The sequence below is a fragment of the Microcaecilia unicolor genome, chromosome 6 (assembly GCF_901765095.1).
Source record: "Microcaecilia unicolor chromosome 6, aMicUni1.1, whole genome shotgun sequence".
In the NCBI taxonomy this organism is placed as follows: Eukaryota; Metazoa; Chordata; class Amphibia; order Gymnophiona; family Siphonopidae; genus Microcaecilia; species Microcaecilia unicolor.
The window spans coordinates 227977362-227997717 of NC_044036.1; the positions used below are offsets into that span (position 1 = coordinate 227977362).

The 20356-nt window shown below is 41.6% G+C and overlaps 1 protein-coding gene across 2 annotated transcripts in view; it reads right to left on the reverse strand.

Moving 5' to 3' along the window:
- LRSAM1 (leucine rich repeat and sterile alpha motif containing 1) overlaps window positions 1–20356 on the reverse strand; it is a 1377704-nt gene that overhangs the window by 50557 nt on the left and 1306791 nt on the right. For both annotated transcript variants that reach the window (XM_030206572.1, XM_030206573.1), the window contains exon 24: window positions 19191–19339. In XM_030206572.1, the coding sequence (XP_030062432.1) occupies window positions 19191–19339 (149 nt within the window). The remainder of the gene's footprint in view (window positions 1–19190; window positions 19340–20356) is intronic.

The window sequence follows — 20356 nt, forward strand, 5'->3', positions numbered from 1 at the left end:
GCTCCTTGAGTGTGAAGCCCATCTTCATGAGCTCCCCATCCTAGGAGAGATGCATCCATTGTCAGCACTTTTAGTGGCTGAGGAATTTGGAATGGAAGTCCCAAGGTCAAATTGGACCGAACTGTCCACCACTGAAGAGAGTGTACAAGCTCCGGGGACTGGAAGTATCGGGATATCCTCCAGACTGGAAGTATCAGGATATGTGTATATGCATCCTTCAAGTCCAGAGAGAATAGCCAATTGTTTTCCTGAATCATGGGAAGAAGGGTGCCTAGGAAAACCATACTGAACTTTTTGCGGACTAGGAATATGTTCAGGGCCCTTAGGTCTAGCATGGGATGCACCCCCCTATCTTTTTCTGCACAAGGAAGTACCTGGAATAGAATCCCTGCCCTTCTTCCCCTGGTGGAACGGGTTTGACCACATGGGCCTTGAGAAGGGCAGAAAGTTCCTCTGCAAGTACCTGCTTGTGCTGAGAGCTGAAAGAATGGGCTCTCAGTGGACAATTTGGAGGTTTGGCAAGCAAATTGAGGGTGTATCCGAGTCGGACTATTTGAAGAACCCACCAATCAGAGGTTATGAGATGCTACCTTTGGTGAAAAAACTTTAACCTCCCCCCAACTGGCAAGTCATCCAGGACAGACACTTTGACTGTGGCTATGCTCTGCTAGAGCCAGTCAAAAGCTCGTCCCTTGAATGTGCTGAGGAGCAGCATGGGCCTTAGGTGCACACTGTTGACGAGAACGAGCGTGCTGGGGCTGAGACTGAGCAGGCTGACGAGCCACAGGAGTGTACCTACACCTAGAATAGTAGTAGGGAGTACTCTGCGACTTGCCAAAATACCTCCTAGATGAGGAGACAGATGCAGAAGACACACTGCGGGCGAGAGAAGAAATAGTATCTGTATGCTTCTTGATTTGCTCAGCGACCTCCTCAACCTTCTCTCCAAAAAGGTTATCCCCCCGGCAAGGGGCATCCGCCAACCTCTGTTGAACAGCATGTTCCAGGTCACACACATGCAGCCATGAGAGTCTGCGCATTGCTATACCTTGAGCAGAGATCCTGGATACCACGTCAAAAGTGTCATAAGTGCCCCTGGCCAAGAACTCATGACATGCCTTCTGCTGGTGAAAAGGCTTGGCCTGCTGTGGAGGGAGCGCATCGACCAAGTCTGACAGCTGCTTCACTGAGTTCCGCAAGTACACACTCGTGATAAGCTGGTATGACTGGATACAAGCGCAAAACATAGAGGCCTGATACATTTTTCTCTTAAAAGAATCCAGGGTTCTAGCTTCTCTGCCTGGGGGAGCCTACTACTACTACTATTTAGCATTTCTATAGCGCTACAAGGCCTACACAGCGCTGCACAAACATAGAAGAAAGACAGTCCCTGCTCAAAGAGCTTACAATCTAATAGACAAAAAATAAATAAAGTAAGCAAATCAAATCAATTAATGTGAATGGGAAGGAAGAGAGGAGGGTAGGTGGAGGCGAGTGGTTACAAGTGGTTACGAGTCAAAAGCAATGTTAAAGAGGTGGGCTTTCAGTCTAGATTTAAAGGTGGCCAAGGATGGGGCAAGACGTAGGAGCTCAGGAAGTTTATTCCAGGCGTAGGGTGCAGCGAGACAGAAGGCACGAAATCTGGAGTTGGCAGTAGTGGAGAAGGGAATAGATAATAAGGATTTATCCATGGAGCGGAGTGCACGGGAAGGGGTGTAGGGAAGGACGAGTGTGGAGAGATACTGGGGAGCAGCAGAGTGAGTACATTTATAGGTTAGTAGAAGAAGTTTGAACAGGATGCGAAAACGGATAGGGAGCCAGTGAAGGGTCTTGAGGAGAGGGGTAGTATGAGTAAAGCGACCCTGGCGGAAGACGAGACGGGCAGCAGAGTTTTGAACCGACTGGAGAGGGGAGAGGTGACTAAGTGGGAGGCCAGCAAGAAGCAGATTGCAGTAGTCTAAACGAGAGGTGACAAGGGTGTGGATGAGGGTTTTGGTAGAGTGCTCGGAAAGAAAGGGGCGGATTTTACGGATGTTGTAAAGAAAGAAAAGACAGGTCTTGGCAATCTGTTGGATATGAGCAGAGAAGGAGAGAGAAGAGTCAAAGATGACCCCAAGGTTTCGAGCTGAGGAGACAGGGAGAATGAGCCATCAACAGAAATAGAAAATGGGGGGAGCGGGGAGGTGGGTTTGGGGGAGAAAATGAGAAGCTCGGTTTTGGTCATATTTAATTTCAGGTGGCGTTGAGACATCCAAACAGCAATGTCAGACAAGCACGCTGAAACTTTGGTTTGGATGCAAGGTGAGATATCAGGGGTAGAAAGGTAGATTTGGGAGTCATCAGCATAGAGATGGTAGGAAAAGCCATGGGATGAGATTAATGAACCAAGGGAAGAAGTGTAGATAGAAAAGAGGAGGGGACCAAGAACAGAACCCTGAGGTACGCCGACAGGCAGAGGGATAGAAGTAGAAGAGGATCCACCAGAGTGAACACTAAAGGTGCGGAGGGAGAGGTAGGAAGAGAACCAGGAAAGGACAGAGCCATGGAATCCAAGTGAGGACAGGGTATCGAGAAGTATGCTGTGATCAACAGTGTCAAAAGCAGCGGAAAGATCAAGAAGAATGAGGATGGAATATTGACCTCTGGATTTATCCAGTAATAGGTCATTGGAGACTTTAGTAAGCGCAGTTTCGGTTGAGTGGAGCCGAGGCACAGTCCCTAGTACTACTGGCTCTCTTGAGAGCGGAGTCTACCTCCATAGAATCATGAGATAACTGAGACTTCACAATCCCAGGTTCACCATGGATCCTATACTGGGTGTCTATTTTCTTGGTGACCACAGGGACAGATCGAGGGGATACCCAGTTCCTAATGAGGACTACTTGAGTACCTCATGGAGAGGAGCCGTCACTGCCTCCTTAGGAGGGGAGGTGTAGTCCAGGACCTTGAACATTTTGGCCCAGGGCTCTGAGTCCATCCATTCTACATGGAATGGATGGACTCAGCCATTTCCTGTACAAAAGAGGTGAAAGAGAGGCTCACAGGTGGAGATAGTCTCCTCTCAGGTTGAGGGGAGGGCTCAGAAGTAATCCCATAGGACTTGTTGGAGGAAAAGTACCTGGGATCTTCTTCTGATTCCCATGAGCGCGCCTCCTCAGTGTCGGATAGCAATTAACTAAGGGATGTCCGAAACCGGGCCCGCCTCGATGCCGAGGATCCATGTGCTCAAGAGCGGCATCGAGAAACTGGCTCCTGTCTGGACTCCAGCGAAGCCAGACGGGGCCACAGCAGGAGGTTTGGTAGGTGCAAGCACCCCCGATACCGATGCATATCACTGCATTAAGCCATCCAGAAGCACAGGGAGCAAGGCTTGGATGTACTCGAGGACTGCATCGGGAAAGACTCTGGCGTCGGCTGAGGTGCAGGCTGCAGAATTGCCGGGGCTGAGGTGCAGGAGCAGGATCTTGGCTGATTGGAGACACAGGCGTTGGCACCTCCTGGATTAGCAGTAGGTCAGAGCTGGCAGAATGGTGTACAATGCCCTCTTTCAGCAACATTCAAGTTAAGAACTAAGTTCTGTAATGTAGCTAACACATGAAAGGGATCTAAAACTGTCTTACAAAAATGGCCACTACCTCATGGACTACCGGAAACAAAACAGGGCACACTCTGACCCAGTAAGCAGAGGGAAAAGCACCATGGGAGTAGAGCCTACCAACTACCAACATCGTGAGCATGTAACACAAGCTAGTGGAATCACGGAGCCCAATACCCTACACCAGTGATGGCGAACCTTTTAGAGACCGAGTGCCCAAACAGCAACCCAAAACCGAATTATTTATCGCAAAGTGCTGGTACTCATTATGGGCGGGGTCACCACATATGACTCCACCCCTATGATAGCCACACCCCTTACACCAGCCATGGCGCATATAAACAGACATCAAAAATACAGAAGAAACCTGTCTTCGCAAACAACAACAGTGATCAAAAACAGCGAAGATGATGCAAAAAAAGAAAAAATGAAAAAAATATATCCAAAAAACAAAAAAGAAACAGTGGAAGATAAAGAATAAAAATAAAAATTAAAAACAAAAAATAAATAGAAGGAACTGCAAAAACCAGAACTATGGAAGAATAGAAAAAATGAAAAAAAGGAAAAAAGAAAAAAAAGACGACACATCAATAGTAAAAAAACTGAATGGATTTATTATGGTAATATGGTAATATGACTCGACACAGCTGTGTTTCGGCCCAACTGGCCTGCATCAGGAGTCTAAATAAAACAAATAAAATTTAAAACATATCAATTTCAAACAACATTAATATATAATAAAGAATCAATCAATATACAATTAAAGACAGAAAATTAAATGAGCTGCAAACATCAATTCACTGCATTTTCTAGGTGTGATTTTAGAAAGGAAACAAAAAAGGAAGGTGAATGGGAAGGAACAGGAAAAATTGCATGTTTTTAAATAGACTAATCGTGTAATTAAAATTGCTCATCATTAAGTGCTTATTTCAAAATCAATTTTATATTGTTGCTGATTGAACAAAAATATATATATCTTAAAAAAAATTTTTTATACATAAATGAAATAAATATAAGGATTATTGTCTGCTTTTATCAACATCAATATGCAATTTATGACAGCATTCACACAACTTATCAAGGTCCCAATTATTATGTATATAAAGTTTTTATATTAATCATCAATCGTTTAAATGATAAAATCCTTATAAGACTTAGAATGCTTTAAAAAGCCATAGTATTCAATCCTTATTTAAAAAGTAAAAATGGTTTTAATTTTACCTGTTACACCATGTATATATTTTCTGGTAATATCAGTATTTCTTTGAAGAGTGTTATATTGACCAATCCTAAACCAATCCTAAACTACTAATAGAATGCGTCACTTACATGATGTGTGGCGCAAGAAAACCAAAAGTAAATTGATATACGTATAAACAAAAGTCTTATCAACCTCACTTGTCACATTATTGAACTAAATGTATCCCTTAAAAATCTGGGACCGGATCATTGTTACGAATTCTATTAAGTATTTCTATAGTTACCCACGTATCGTGTACTGGTCAAATGTTATAGGAAGTCAACACTCTAAGATCTACTATATCTGAATATAACTATACGAGAAGTTACACGGTATCCATAGTATATACACATTTTTATACATTTACACAGTGTCTATAGTGTATACGCCTTGTGATTTATTAAACCTTCTTACCGTTGTAAAAGACTGTAGCTAGAAAATGTGTCTCACTGGAATAATTGCAAACCAGCTTAACGTACGTTGGCAATCACCTGACGTGACGTTTAGAGCCTCTTTTATAGAAATGTTCGATCTAATCAAAATGTCACAACTCACGTAATGTCCGCATCTTTCAAAGAGATTTCTCCCGCCAAAAGTAAACTGTAATGAATGCACGTCACTTCCTCTGTGTTTGACAACTTGAATGATAATGTTAAAGCAGCTGAATACACAAATAATAATGAGTGTAAATGGTGTATACGAATGAATTCTCCTTCATGTTAGAAATAGAGAATTAAAAGATGTATGGGCAATCGCATTAACACCTTTTACCTTAATGTGAATGTATAAATATTCTGAACTTGTATGTTATCTCTATTCATTGAGCGATTACATTGTTTATGTCAATCTAGTTTTCTAATCAATAATTAAATGAATAAATTGTTGTCACAAATTAGATCGGATAATAGTATGTAGACTAGTCGAGACGAAAATAGCTCTAATTTGCTACTCTTTATCTATATCTGTATTGCTAGTTTTATAATTAACCTTGAAATAAAGAAGCAGCGAGTGGCTATTGTGATGAAGCGATAGTAAACTTACTGAATTCAATCCTGTTAATTAAAAATGCCTGTGTATGGATTGCTCAAATATAACGCATTAACAAAAAAAGTGTATTGGTCGAGTGACTTCTTACAAGTTGATATGGTCATAATAGCTAAGGAAAAGCGTCAGATTTTAAATCATGTTAAAACCCTTCATATGTCAACGTTTATAAAACAGTAAAAATATGAAGATTAGATGACAAGTATAAATAAAATTTGTAATAAGATCTCTATTCTAAATCTTAATTCAATATATAAGATAATTTTACTAGATATATAAGACATGTAAAAACGATATTAGATTCAGACAACAACATAGAGTTGTCAAACTAAACGCAACTGATACGGATGGTTAATAAATTATGAATAAAAATTAAAACCAGATGAAATACTTATGATATATTCAAATGTAATATCGCATAATGGCATGTCTATAGTTTTTGTATTCTTTATACCCTGAAAAATAATAAATAATACCACATATAAAGATAGTCATTGAAATAAATTGAACCATAATGCTTTATACATCAAGTATTGGAGAATAATAAGAATTGTATATTAAGAATATTAATATAAAATTGTCTTCTCATAAAATTTAAGGTACCTTGTGTTGTGTGTATGGATACTGTCTAAAATTGTATCGGTTAAAATTAAAATTATATCGGTACCTTAAATTTTATATCATGATATAAAATTTAAGGTACCGATATAATTTTAATTAAATTAAAATTATATCGGTACCTTAAATTTTATATCAAATTTTATATAAAATTTATATAAAATTTAAGGTACCGATATAATTTTAATTTTAACCGATACAATTTTAGACAGTATCCATACACACAACACAAGGTACCTTAAATTTTATGAGAAGACAATTTTATATTAATATTCTTAATATACAATTCTTATTATTCTCCAATACTTGATGTATAAAGCATTATGGTTCAATTTATTTCAATGACTATCTTTATATGTGGTATTATTTATTATTTTTCAGGGTATAAAGAATACAAAAACTATAGACATGCCATTATGCGATATTACATTTGAATATATCATAAGTATTTCATCTGGTTTTAATTTTTATTCATAATTTATTAACCATCCGTATCAGTTGCGTTTAGTTTGACAACTCTATGTTGTTGTCTGAAACTAATATCGTTTTTACATGTCTTATATATCTAGTAAAATTATCTTATATATTGAATTAAGATTTAGAATAGAGATCTTATTACAAATTTTATTTATACTTGTCATCTAATCTTCATATTTTTACTGTTTTATAAACGTTGACATATGAAGGGTTTTAACATGATTTAAAATCTGACGCTTTTCCTTAGCTATTATGACCATATCAACTTGTAAGAAGTCACTCGACCAATACACTTTTTTTGTTAATGCGTTATATTTGAGCAATCCATACACAGGCATTTTTAATTAACAGGATTGAATTCAGTAAGTTTACTATCGCTTCATCACAATAGCCACTCGCTGCTTCTTTATTTCAAGGTTAATTATAAAACTAGCAATACAGATATAGATAAAGAGTAGCAAATTAGAGCTATTTTCGTCTCGACTAGTCTACATACTATTATCCGATCTAATTTGTGACAACAATTTATTCATTTAATTATTAATTAGAAAACTAGATTGACATAAACAATGTAATCGCTCAATGAATAGAGATAACATACAAGTTCAGAATATTTATACATTCACATTAAGGTAAAAGGTGTTAATGCGATTGCCCATACATCTTTTAATTCTCTATTTCTAACATGAAGGAGAATTCATTCGTATACACCATTTACACTCATTATTATTTGTGTATTCAGCTGCTTTAACATTATCATTCAAGTTGTCAAACACAGAGGAAGTGACGTGCATTCGTTACAGTTTACTTTTGGCGGGAGAAATCTCTTTGAAAGATGCGGACATTACGTGAGTTGTGACATTTTGATTAGATCGAACATTTCTATAAAAGAGGCTCTAAACGTCACGTCAGGTGATTGCCAACGTACGTTAAGCTGGTTTGCAATTATTCCAGTGAGACACATTTTCTAGCTACAGTCTTTTACAACGGTAAGAAGGTTTAATAAATCACAAGGCGTATACACTATAGACACTGTGTAAATGTATAAAAATGTGTATATACTATGGATACCGTGTAACTTCTCGTATAGTTATATTCAGATATAGTAGATCTTAGAGTGTTGACTTCCTATAACATTTGACCAGTACACGATACGTGGGTAACTATAGAAATACTTAATAGAATTCGTAACAATGATCCGGTCCCAGATTTTTAAGGGATACATTTAGTTCAATAATGTGACAAGTGAGGTTGATAAGACTTTTGTTTATACGTATATCAATTTACTTTTGGTTTTCTTGCGCCACACATCATGTAAGTGACGCATTCTATTAGTAGTTTAGTTACAAATAAAAATTTTCTGTAAATAAATTATTGTATAAGACACTACACAATCGGCACGTGATACATAATGCAGAATAAGGAGGTACAAGGTTTATTGTAAGATCGTTAAGATCATCCTTTACGGCTTGAATATTTACTTCCCTTGTTATATAGATTTTTGTCAGATCGTGCACACAGCCTTTTTAAAGGTAGAATGACTTCGAATAAAGGATTGGTCAATATAACACTCTTCAAAGAAATACTGATATTACCAGAAAATATATACATGGTGTAACAGGTAAAATTAAAACCATTTTTACTTTTTAAATAAGGATTGAATACTATGGCTTTTTAAAGCATTCTAAGTCTTATAAGGATTTTATCATTTAAACGATTGATGATTAATATAAAAACTTTATATACATAATAATTGGGACCTTGATAAGTTGTGTGAATTCTGTCATAAATTGCATATTGATGTTGATAAAAGCAGACAATAATCCTTATATTTATTTCATTTATGTATAAAAAATGTTTTTTAAGATATATATATTTTTGTTCAATCAGCAACAATATAAAATTGATTTTGAAATAAGCACTTAATGATGAGCAATTTTAATTACACGATTAGTCTATTTAAAAACATGCAATTTTTCCTGTTCCTTCCCATTCACCTTCCTTTTTTGTTTCCTTTCTAAAATCACACCTAGAAAATGCAGTGAATTGATGTTTGCAGCTCATTTAATTTTCTGTCTTTAATTGTATATTGATTGATTCTTTATTATATATTAATGTTGTTTGAAATTGATATGTTTTAAATTTTATTTGTTTTATTTAGACTCCTGATGCAGGCCAGTTGGGCCGAAACACAGCTGTGTCGAGTCATATTACCATATTACCATAATAAATCCATTCAGTTTTTTTACTATTGATGTGTCGTCTTTTTTTTCTTTTTTCCTTTTTTTCATTTTTTCTATTCGTTCATAGTTCTGGTTTTTGCAGTTCCTTCTATTTATTTTTTGTTTTTAATTTTAATTTTTATTCTTTATCTTCCACTGTTTCTTTTTTGTTTTTTGGATATATTTTTTTCTTATTTTTTTCTTTTTTTGCGTCATCTTCGCTGTTTTTGATCACACATATAAACAGACATCATTGAAAATATTATACTAGTGTAGGAGAAAAAAATAACATGATTTTCTTCCATTATAAATCATTTCTGTAAGCTGTTACAGCTCCAGTATGCCCAGTGCAAAATAAGACAGCAGATGTATATTCTCCAATTCGACATATTCCAAACACTAAAATGAAAATAAAATGATTTTGCCTACCTTTGTTGTCTGGTGATTTTGTTTTTCTATCCATATTGGTTCTAGTCGCTGATTCTGCTGCTCTCTATCTGTTCTCAACTCCGTTTCCAGGGCTTCCTTTCCATTGATTTCTTTACTTTCCTCCTTTCGTCTTCATTTCTTGCCCTCCATCCATGTCCAGCAACCATCCTCTCCCCTCCAGCCACAAATGTCTAGCAGCCCTCCTCTCCCCCCTGCCCTACCTCCCAGCACCAGGCCTCCCTCCCACCCAGCGCCCACCATCAGGTCTCCCTCCCACCCAGCGCCCACCATCATGCTTCCCTCCCACCCAGCACCCACCATCAGGTCTCCCTCCCACCCAGCAGCACACAGACAGCACTAGGCCGGCCTCCCGCCCTCCCTCCAACCCAACGAGCATCAGGCCGCCCGCCCGTCCGTCCTCTCTCCCTCCCTCCCAGCACCAGGAACCCCCCTCCTCCTAAAATTTAAAAAGCGTACCTCCTCAGTCGGGGTTAAGGCGGCATGCGTCGGCAGCGAAGCGCCTGTGCTTCACTTGACGCGCCTTCGGCCTTCCCTGTCTCTCAAGCTCTGGTCCCGCCGAAACACAGGCGCTTCGCTGCCGCTGCCGACGCATGCCGCCTTAAACCCGACTGAGGAGGTACGCTTTTTAAATTTTAAGAGGAGGGGGGTTCCTGGTGCTGGGAGGGAGAGAAGGAGGGAGGGAGGACAGGCGGGCGGGCTGTTGCTCGTTGGGTTGGAGGGAGGGCGGGAGGAAGGCCGAACTGGGAGGGAGAGTGGGCGGATCAGCGATGGCGACAGCGCGCGTGCCAAGGGAGAGGGCTCTGCATGCCCTCTCTGGCATGCATGCCATAGGTCCGCCATCTCTGCCCTACACCCACCACAATGCATTGCTGATGTGACTCTGCAGTGCCCTTAACAGAAAAGGTGTCACACTCATCCGAGACCCGCATCAGAACCAGGGAAAGGCTGTCAGAGCATAGAACACATTCTGCTGTCATGTGGTCCTCCCGGCATTGACACTTCTTGGGTGCCGAATCCCTCGGTGTCCCGGAGCTCCCGACACCATGCATCGAAGGAGATCGGTGTTGGTATTTCTTGGCCTTTGCTTGATGCACGTCACCCATGCTTCTTGGTGCTGACGAGGACAAAGTCGAATCCTCCCATCTCCTTGGACAGTCTTGGGGAGCTTGCATAGCAGAAGGCCTCGAGACAGGTGGAGACCCACTCGATGCCTCACTGCTCCCAGTGTCCCGGGGTCTCGAAGCAGCCATCCCTACCTGGGCTCCTGGTGTCAGTGCAGTGCTCTGGCTCCAAAAATCTTCGCACATTGGGCCTCTTGGGAAACCTGTGTCCACTTTTTCATACGAAAGCGGAGGACACAGTTGGCAGGGCTATAGTCGGGCCCTAGACATTGAAGACACCATGAATGGGTGTCTTTCTCCGAGATGGTCCAGCTGCACAGAGTACAACGCTTGAAACCACTGGGAGACTGTCCAGCTTATTTTCAAAAGAGAAAGACGCCCATATTTCAACCCAAATCGGGAGATGGGCATCTTTCTCCCGTGGGCGAACAAATCGGTATAATTGAAAGCCGATTTTGGTCGTCTTCAACTGCACTCCGTCGCAGGAACGAACAAAGTTGATGGGGGCGTGTCGGGGGCGTGGCGAAGGCGGGACTGGGGTGTGGTTATCAGCCGAGGACAGATGGGCGTCTAGTGATAATCGAAACAAGAAGGGCGTTTTTAATGAGAATTTGATCCGCTTTATTTGGACCCTTTTTTTTCAGGTCCAAGTCCCAAAAAAAGTGCCCCAACTGACCAGATGACCACCGGAGGAAATCGGGGATCACCTCCCCTGACTCCCCCAGTGGTCACTAACCCCCTCCCACCAAAAAAAACCCACTTTACAAACTTTTTTTCCCAGCCTGTATGCCAGCCTCAAATACCGTACCCACCTCCATGACAGCAGAATGTGTTCTATCCTCTGACAGCCTTTCCCTGGTTCTGATGCGGGTCTCGGGTGAGTGTGACACCTTTTCTGTTAAAGGCACTGCAGAGTCACATCAGCAATACATTGTGGTGGGTGTAGGGTATTGGGCTCCGTGATTCCACTAGCTTGTGTTACATGCTCACGATGTTGGTAGTTGGTAGGCTCTACTCCCATGGTGCTTTTCCCTCTGCTTACTGGGTAAGAGTGTGCCCTGTTTTGTTTCCGGCAGTCCATTAGTGGCCATTTTTGTAAGACAGTTTTAGATCCCTTTCATGTGTTAGCCACGTTACAGAACTTAGTTCTTACCTTGAATGTTGCTGAAAGAGGGCATTGTACACCATTCTGCCAGCTCTGACCTACTGCTAATCTCAGTACCAGGAAGACTCTTTGCCAGTGGGGCACAACCTCTGATCTGCAGTTAACTGTGAGTAAACGTGCTTATTCCAATAAAGGACATTTTCGGAGACATTAGTCTTCAGGTGTCAACTGGTGTGCCAAGATTATACAGCAGCAACAAGTCCTAGAGGCCTGCGTGTATGCAGGTCCCTGGAGCACTTTTAGTGGGTACCGCAATGCACTTCAGGCAGGCGGACCCAGGCCCATCTCCCCTACCTGTAACACTTGTGCTGGTAAATGGGAGGCCTCCAAAACCCACTGTACCCACATGTAGGTGCCCCCTTCACCCCTAAGAGCTATGGTAGTGTTGTACATTTGTGGGTAGTGGGTTTTGGAGGAGTGGGGTTGGGGGCTCAGCACCCGTGGTAAGGGACCTATGCATGTGGGAGCGTTGTCTGAAATCTACCGCACTGACCTCTAGGGTGTCCAGTTGGTATCCTGGCATGTCAGGGGGGCGAGTGTACTATGAATCCTGGCCCCTCCCACGACCAAATGGCTTGGATTGGGACGTTTTTGAGCTGGGCGTTTTTAGTTTCCATTATCGCTAAAAAAAATAAACGCCCAGCTTGGAAACTACTAAATCCATGGCATTTTGGTCCGTACAAACCGTATTTTCGAAGCGGAAGAGGGATGCCCATTTTTTTCGAAAATACTGTCTGTCCCACCCCTTCACGTACCCGTTCTCAGACATACACGCCCATGGAGATGGGCGTTCGCGTTCGATTATGCCCCTCTGTCTGGACATGGAAGTAAAAATCGCACCGGCCAAATCAAAAGACTCGATGGTGCCTGAAAAAGGCAGACCTGAAAACGGCTTGTGTCAAAAAATAAAGCAAACTTATATGTGGTGCAAAAAACTAAAAATTAAAGGGTTTTTTTTTTGTAAAAAAAAAAAAAAAAAACACAAAAGGAAGAGGGTAAAGAAAATCACCGAAGGCACTCAAAAATGCTCTGACCGGGCATGTGAGGAGCCACCACAAAAAGCAGCTGCTCCTCACGTGGAAAAAGCGAAACTGAAGTTTGCGTGGCAGGTGGGAAGGCATTCGTGCTCTTAAAAGCTCTAGTTTTTTCTATGGCAATTTTTCTGGGCCAGGCAATGCAGGATGGTGTCTACCCACGTGTGAGAAAGCAGATTACAAATGCTAAAATTAAATTAAGTTAAATTGCCACCAAAAAGATTATCACTCTAACATGGAACTTCTGCCAACTTCTCCTGAATTGCAGGTTCCGAGGCATGCAGTCAGGCAAGTCTGTGCAACCCAATACTCATGGTGGAGGCCCTGAGCACTGTCTAAAAAAAAAAAAAATTAAAGTTTGCTCAGACCATGTGCTTTCCACACTCCTGCGCTTTGTTTACTAGCTGATGGAGTTATCAGCCTTCTCCAGAGGGACTGTGTCTGCAAACTCCACCACACTGCACACAACATTCCACACATGCATGCTCACTAAAAGCCTGTAAGAAGCTATGTGGGATGCGAGCAGTGCATTCTGGAAAATATCATTCCAAAAGACTCCAGTCGCAGCCTCCCTCCCAGGGTCATCGAGGAGTGTCTTCAAACTCTTGCTATTTTTGAAAGCAGATTTGACCACCATAGACAGGTGCAGAAACTGGAACCCCTCCCATCAAGAGCCTTTTGGATTCTATACACAGAGTCAACCTTCGTATAGATTTGATATATAGAATAGGAGGTCAACCACTGCTTCATCTGTACATTCTTAAGTGTTCTGTGCACAGGGGATATCAGCCTTGGATTCTCAGTCTCCAAAACAAATGGAACAGACTTAGCCATTTCCATGACAAAATTAAAGAAGGAGAGTTGCTCAGGGGGTAACCTTCTCCTTTTATGTGGAGTGGATGGTCCGAAGGAAGAACAAGGAATCCCTCCTCGGGGGTCCTCTGAAGCTTCCTCAGACACCCAGAAACTATCTGAATCAGATTTATAAAAATACTCCCCAAGAGGGTCTGAGTCTGTGCATAACTCAGACTACTGACTCCACGGTCAGGTCCTGGATGAGGATGCTGAGGAATTGGAGACTCCAGTGCCCTGAGGGCCAAGGTCTCAAGGCAAGGGTATCAATGTACATCCTCTAGACAAAGCATGGGCCTTGAGAATGGGTTGGAGCTCCTACGAAGCTGACAACCATGCTCTCGATGCCCTAGTATCATGTCAGGCAAGAAGGTGCCTCATCTCTTCCAGCATCATGGCACAGATCCGCTCCTGAAAGGCCACCCTGGAAGGTATCAGGGTTGAATAGCTGCGCTGGTCTTGGCTCAATGAAGGCTAACATAAGTACGTAAGTATTGCCACACTGGGACAGACCAAAGGTCCATCAAGCCCAGCATCCTGTTTCCAACAGTGGCCAATCCAGGTCACAAATACCTGGCAAGATCCCAAAAAAGTTCAATACATTTTATGCTGCTTATCCCAGAAATATGCAGTGGATTTTCCCCCTCAATTTAATAATGGACTTTTCCTTTAGGAAGCCGTCCAGAACTTTTAAAAAACCCCGCTAAGCTAACTGCCTTTACCACATTCCAGAGTTTAATTACACATTGCGTGAAGAAACATTTTCTCCGATTCTTTTTAAATTTACTACTTTGTAGCTTCATTGCATGCCCCCTAGTCCTATTATTTTTGGAAAGAGTAAACAAACGATTCACGTCTACCCGTTCCACTCATTATTTTATAGACCTCTACCATCTTTCCCCTCAGCTGTCTTTTCTCCAAGCTGAAGAGCCCTAGACACTTCAGCCTTTCCTCATAGGGAAGTCATCCCATCCCCTTTATCATTTTCATTGCCCTTCATTGTACCTTTTCTAATTCCACTATATCTTTTTTTGAGATAAGGTGATCAGAATTGAACACAATAATTGAGATGTGGTCACACCATGGAGCGATACAAAGGCATTATAATGTCCTCATTTTTGTTTTCCATTCCTTTCCTAACAATACCTAACATTCTATTTGCTTTCTTAGCCGCCACTGCTGCACACTGAGCAGAAGGTTTCAACATATCATCGACCACGCCGAGATTCCGTTCTTGGTCGGTGACTCCTAACGTGGAACCTTGCATTACGCCGCTATAGTTCGGAGTTCCTCTTTCTCACACACATCACTTTGCACTTGCTCACATTAAACATCGTCTGCCATTTAGATGACCAGTTTCCGAGTCTCGTAAAGTCCTCTTGTAATTTTTCACAATCCTCTTGCGATTTAACAACTTTTAATAACTTTGTGTCGTCACCAAAATTAATTACCTCACTAGTTACTCCCATCTCTAGATCATTTATAAATATGTTAAAATATGCACAGACCCCTGGGGAACCCCACTATACCCTTCTCCATTGAGAATACTGATCATTTAAACCTACTCTCTGTTTTCTATCTTTTAACCAGTTTTTAATCCACAATAGGACACTACCTCCTATCCCATGACTCTCCAATTTCCTCTGGAGTCTTTCATGAGGTACTTTGTCAAACGCCTTTTGAAAATGCAGATACACAATATCAACCAGCTCACCTTTATTCACGTTTGTTTACCCCTTCAAAGAAATGTAATAGATTGGTGAGGCAAGATTTCCCTTCACTAAATCCATGTTGGCTTTGTCTCATTAATCCATGCTTTTGAATAAGCTCTGTAATTTTGTTCTTTATAATAGTCTCTACCATTTTGCCCGGCACCGACGTCAAGCTCACCAGTCTATAATTTCCCAGATCTCCTCTGGAACTTAAAAAAAATTCGGTGGCCACCGCCACCCTCCAATCTTTTGGTACCACGCTCAATTTTAAAGCTAAATTACACATTACTAACAATAGTCCCGCAAGTTCCTTTTTCAATTCTATCAGTACTCTGGGATGAATACTATCCGGTCCAGGAGATTTGCTACTCTTCAATTTGTCAAATTGCCCCATTACATCCTCCAGGTTTATAGAGATTTCATTCAGTTTCTCCGACTCGTCAGCTTTGAATACCATTTCTGGCACCAGTATCTTTCCCAAATCTTCCTCGGTGAAGACTGAGCAAAGAATTCATTTAATCTCTCCGCAATGGCTTTGTCTTCCCTGATTGCCCCTTTTACCCCTCAGTCATCTAGCGATCCATTCGATTCTTTTGCAGGCTTCTTGCTTTTAAAATACCTTAAAAAATGTATTATTTGTTTTTACCTCCAACGCAATCTTTTTTTCAAAGTCCCTCTTTGTCTTCCTTATCAGCGCTTTGCATTTGCCTTGACATTCCTTATGCTGTTTCTTATTATTTTCAGTCGGTTCCTTCTTCCATTTTCTGGAGGATTTTCTTTTAGCTCTAATAGCTTCCTTCACCTCACTTTTTAACCATGCCAGCTGTCATTTGGTCTTCCTCCCTCCTTTTTTAATACACGGAATATATTTGGCCTGCGCTTCCAGGATGGTATTTTTGAACAGCATCCACGCCTGATGTAAATTTTTGACCCTAGCAGCTGCTCCTTTTTCTTTTGCTGTTCTACTCATTTTATCATAGTATCCTTTTTGAAAGTTAAAAGCTAACGTATTTAATTTCCTGTGTATACTTACTCCAAAGCTAATATTGTCATGTTCCTCACCTGTTCGGCGCTCCTCCCGACGGAAGATCTGATTCAGTTTCAGTTTCCTAAGTCTGGCAGCCGTCATCTAGCTTGGATCAAGACCACGGCCATCTTGGTTGACTCAGGGGAATCAGCCATGTTTCGGTTTCCTAGTCCGGCAGCCGTCATCCGGCTTGGAGCAAAGCAGCAGCCATCTTGACTAGCTCAGGAGGGGGCAGCCATCTTGTATAACGAGAACAGGAAGGAACTCCATATTTGGGTGTTAGGTTTCTCTGCTGATGGGGGCAACCATCTTGTTTCAGCTGCACATGCTTTGGCCTGATTCCTTCACTATTTAAAGCACTGCCTCCAGGCCTTCATTGCTTCGGCCTCAATTGTTCTGAGGAGTTGCTGTCGGAGTGCTGTTCGCCAGCTAGCGTCTGTTCCTGATTTCCTGTGTACCGGACTTTGGCTAGTTTCTTGGATTTCGCTTGTTTGCTGCCTGCCTTGACCCTGGACTGACTTTGACTATTCTTTGCCTGCCAGAGTACTGGTTCTGGACTGTGTCTGTTCCCGGCCAGCCTGGTCAGCGGCTGTGCAACCCCGCCGGTTCCAGAAGTCCTGGTGGCCACCTGTAGCTGGGAGCTCAACTCCCGGTGAACGGTGGTCGCTTCCCAGGTGAAGCTAGGGGTTGTCTTGCTGCCTGACCAAGTGCGATGTCACTCCATCTCTGCCGTGCTCAGTCGGGGCACAAGGGCTCACTTTCGCCAGATCATAACAAATATCAAATCTGATCATATTATGATCACTGTTATCACGCCCCATCACCTCCCGCACCAGATCATGTGCTCCAATAAGGACTAGGTATAGAATTTTTCCTTCTCTTGTTGGCTCCTGTACCATCATTTTTACTGAAAAAACCTGCGCAACATGATACAGACAGATATCCAAGAAGAGGCAGAACAGCAATAGCAACAAAAAAACTGATTAAACTTTTCAATATCTGACCCTTCCTGCCCCCTCCTGTCACCATGACTGAAAACTCCACATCTGGAAAACCCCATACAAGGAAGCTGTGCTGCCCACATATTCAGTAACATACTAGGTGCCTGAGGAGACAGCGTCTACCAGGGCTCCCAGGTATTGTGAAATCATGTCCCGATAATACCCGAAAAGTCATGAACTTGAAGAGGCTCCATGTGTAGCTGATGGGATAGACAAACATTTTTTTTTAATGAGGATGTTATCTTGGGTGTGGAAATATTTTTTTCCTGACCAGCTTAGAATAGTGATTATGCTGCAGCAGGATTATTGTAATCTTGAACATATGGGAAGTTCCAATACCTTAGTAAAAAAAATGCAAACATTGTAGAACACTGCCGCATGGTGATCTTTGGTTACCCCCCTTTTGTGCAAATTCCATCGGCTGCCTGTATGAGCTCGTTTATAATTTAAGCTATTAATATTTGTTTTTAGGATCATTCACCTGATTATATGCTTCCACTACTTGGTTGGGAATAAAAATTGATGTCAACAGAATCATCTAATGCTGAGTTTTCCTACTATCTCCAAGGTTAAAATTAAAACAATGCATTCTTTGATTATTCCTTATCAAGCTGCATTGGAATAGAATTCTCTTCCATTTGCTGTATGACAAGTATTGGATTATATGAAACTTCATATAAATTGAAAACATTCCTTTTTTGTAAATATTTTTGTTAAACATTTGTTATACTGCAATTTCATTTTTTTGTAATTCCTAGTTGTTGTACTAGTCTCTTTAGTTCTTGTAAATCACGTTGAACTAATCTATTGGGTAATGGCGGTATATAAGACTCTGTGTTATGCTATGTTATTCTATCTGTGAAGAGAGTTTGCAAAAAGAGGGATTATGATTGGGCCAAAGGCACTGCAGGCACCAATTATGGAGTGTGTGTAAGTGACTGTGAGTTTAAGAAATATAGCCAAGGTGAAATCAAACAACTCGGCTGTGAAAATGGAACCATGATCGTGCAGCTCAAGGCCTAAGTAGGCCTGGTGAGCTGGAAAAAATAAAGAAAAAAAATGCATTAAACCTAAGAAAATGAATGGGGAGGGTTCTGGCCCTGTGTGACACTTACAAAATGAGAGAGGAGAAAATAAGAAATGGCAGACTGTCACAGAAAAAAAAAGAGACACGAGCTGAGGGGAGACACTGACACAGCGGGAAAATGAAAACTGACCCGGTCTTGAGCGATAACAGCAGGTGGAAGATGCACAAATGCATGATCAAATGCTTCTAGAAAAGAACACTGGGGAGCGTGTCTGTGCTGGGCTCCATCATTGATGTCATTCAACAGTAAGAATATTGTTTATCCTGCTTGTCGTTGGAAAGCCAAGAATTTACACAAACAGTGACCCTTACAGGTTGATAAAGTACACCTCTTTGCTATGTCCCTCAGCTAGAGGGCCACTGCTTTGATATAGGAGGTATATTTCCAGATGGACATTCTTAAGGTGAGTCAAATAGCAATGAAAAATGCTTAGGGTGTCCCAGTTCAGCAGTCCCCATCAAAATTACAATGAAAGAAGTCTTAAGTGCCAACTAATTTGGAAGATTACAAAAAATTATTATTAAATCATCTAAAAACTGATTACCTCTCGTTCCATGCACACAACACACTCTGACTTCCTTCCATCCATGTGTTCTAATGGTGCCGTAGGAACCTCTTGGCTGGGCTGGTCTTCATGGGGGACACATGGCTCTTGTGCATCAGCAATGAGCGTGTCAATGGCCTCTGGTAACTCTGCAGAAACCAGAATGTGATTTAGAAAATCCTTCTCAATATATGTTGTAACATTCAAGCCTAAGGCAGCTGCTGTATCATATGGCAGTGACAAATCACAAAGTTTCAGTGTCAGTACCTATAATTGGCTAAATTCTTTACACTATCTTCTTGTTTCCATTTTCTAGCCTTATTCTCAGGCTTGTTTTCTTTTTGAGTCCTATACTGCTTATAGCTGTCTAATGTTTGCAATATTAGCTGAATATGTTTAAATTATGCTTGTCGTGATGATAGAAACAGAATGCAAGAAAAGAGTAAGACAACAAATAGGGACTACTAGGCCTATCTAGCTTATCCAAATTGCTTCCTATTCATCTCTGACTTCCCATCCATTTTGTCGTGGCTAAGGATTCTCTCTGCTTCTCCCAAGCTTCCATTACCATACTGGGACAGATCAAAGGTCCATCAAGCCCAGTATCTTTGTTTCCAACAGTACCAAATCCAGGTCACAAGGACTTGGCAGGATTACCAAAACAGTAAAACACATTTTAAGCTGCTTATCCCAGGAATAAGCAGTGGAGTTTCTCAAGACCATCTTAATAAAGGTTTATGGACAGGGGCAGCCCAAGGCAATCTGATATGCACGGATGATATGCAACCCCGGCTCCCCAGGCATCACCCCTCCCCCCCAAGTCCAAATCTATCCCCTTTTCTTCCTCAACCCCCTCCCTTTTTTGTTGTCAAAAGTCGGCAGCGATCCCCATACGCTGCCCTGCCACCGGTGTCTCCTCTATATTACAGCCTGCCTGCAAGGAAACAGGAGGTTACGTCAGAAATGCAGCCTGCAGTAAAGAGGAGACGCTGGTGCCAGCGGCAGGACAAAGTATGGAGATTTTTGCCACTGCCGATTTTTAAAAAAACAAAAGAAGAAGGTAGGCTGGGGAGGAAGTTGAGGAAGGAAGGGGGGAAAAGATGCCGCTCCATAAATTGTGCCCTCCATAAATTGTAGGGCTACCACTGTTTATGGACTTTTGGAAA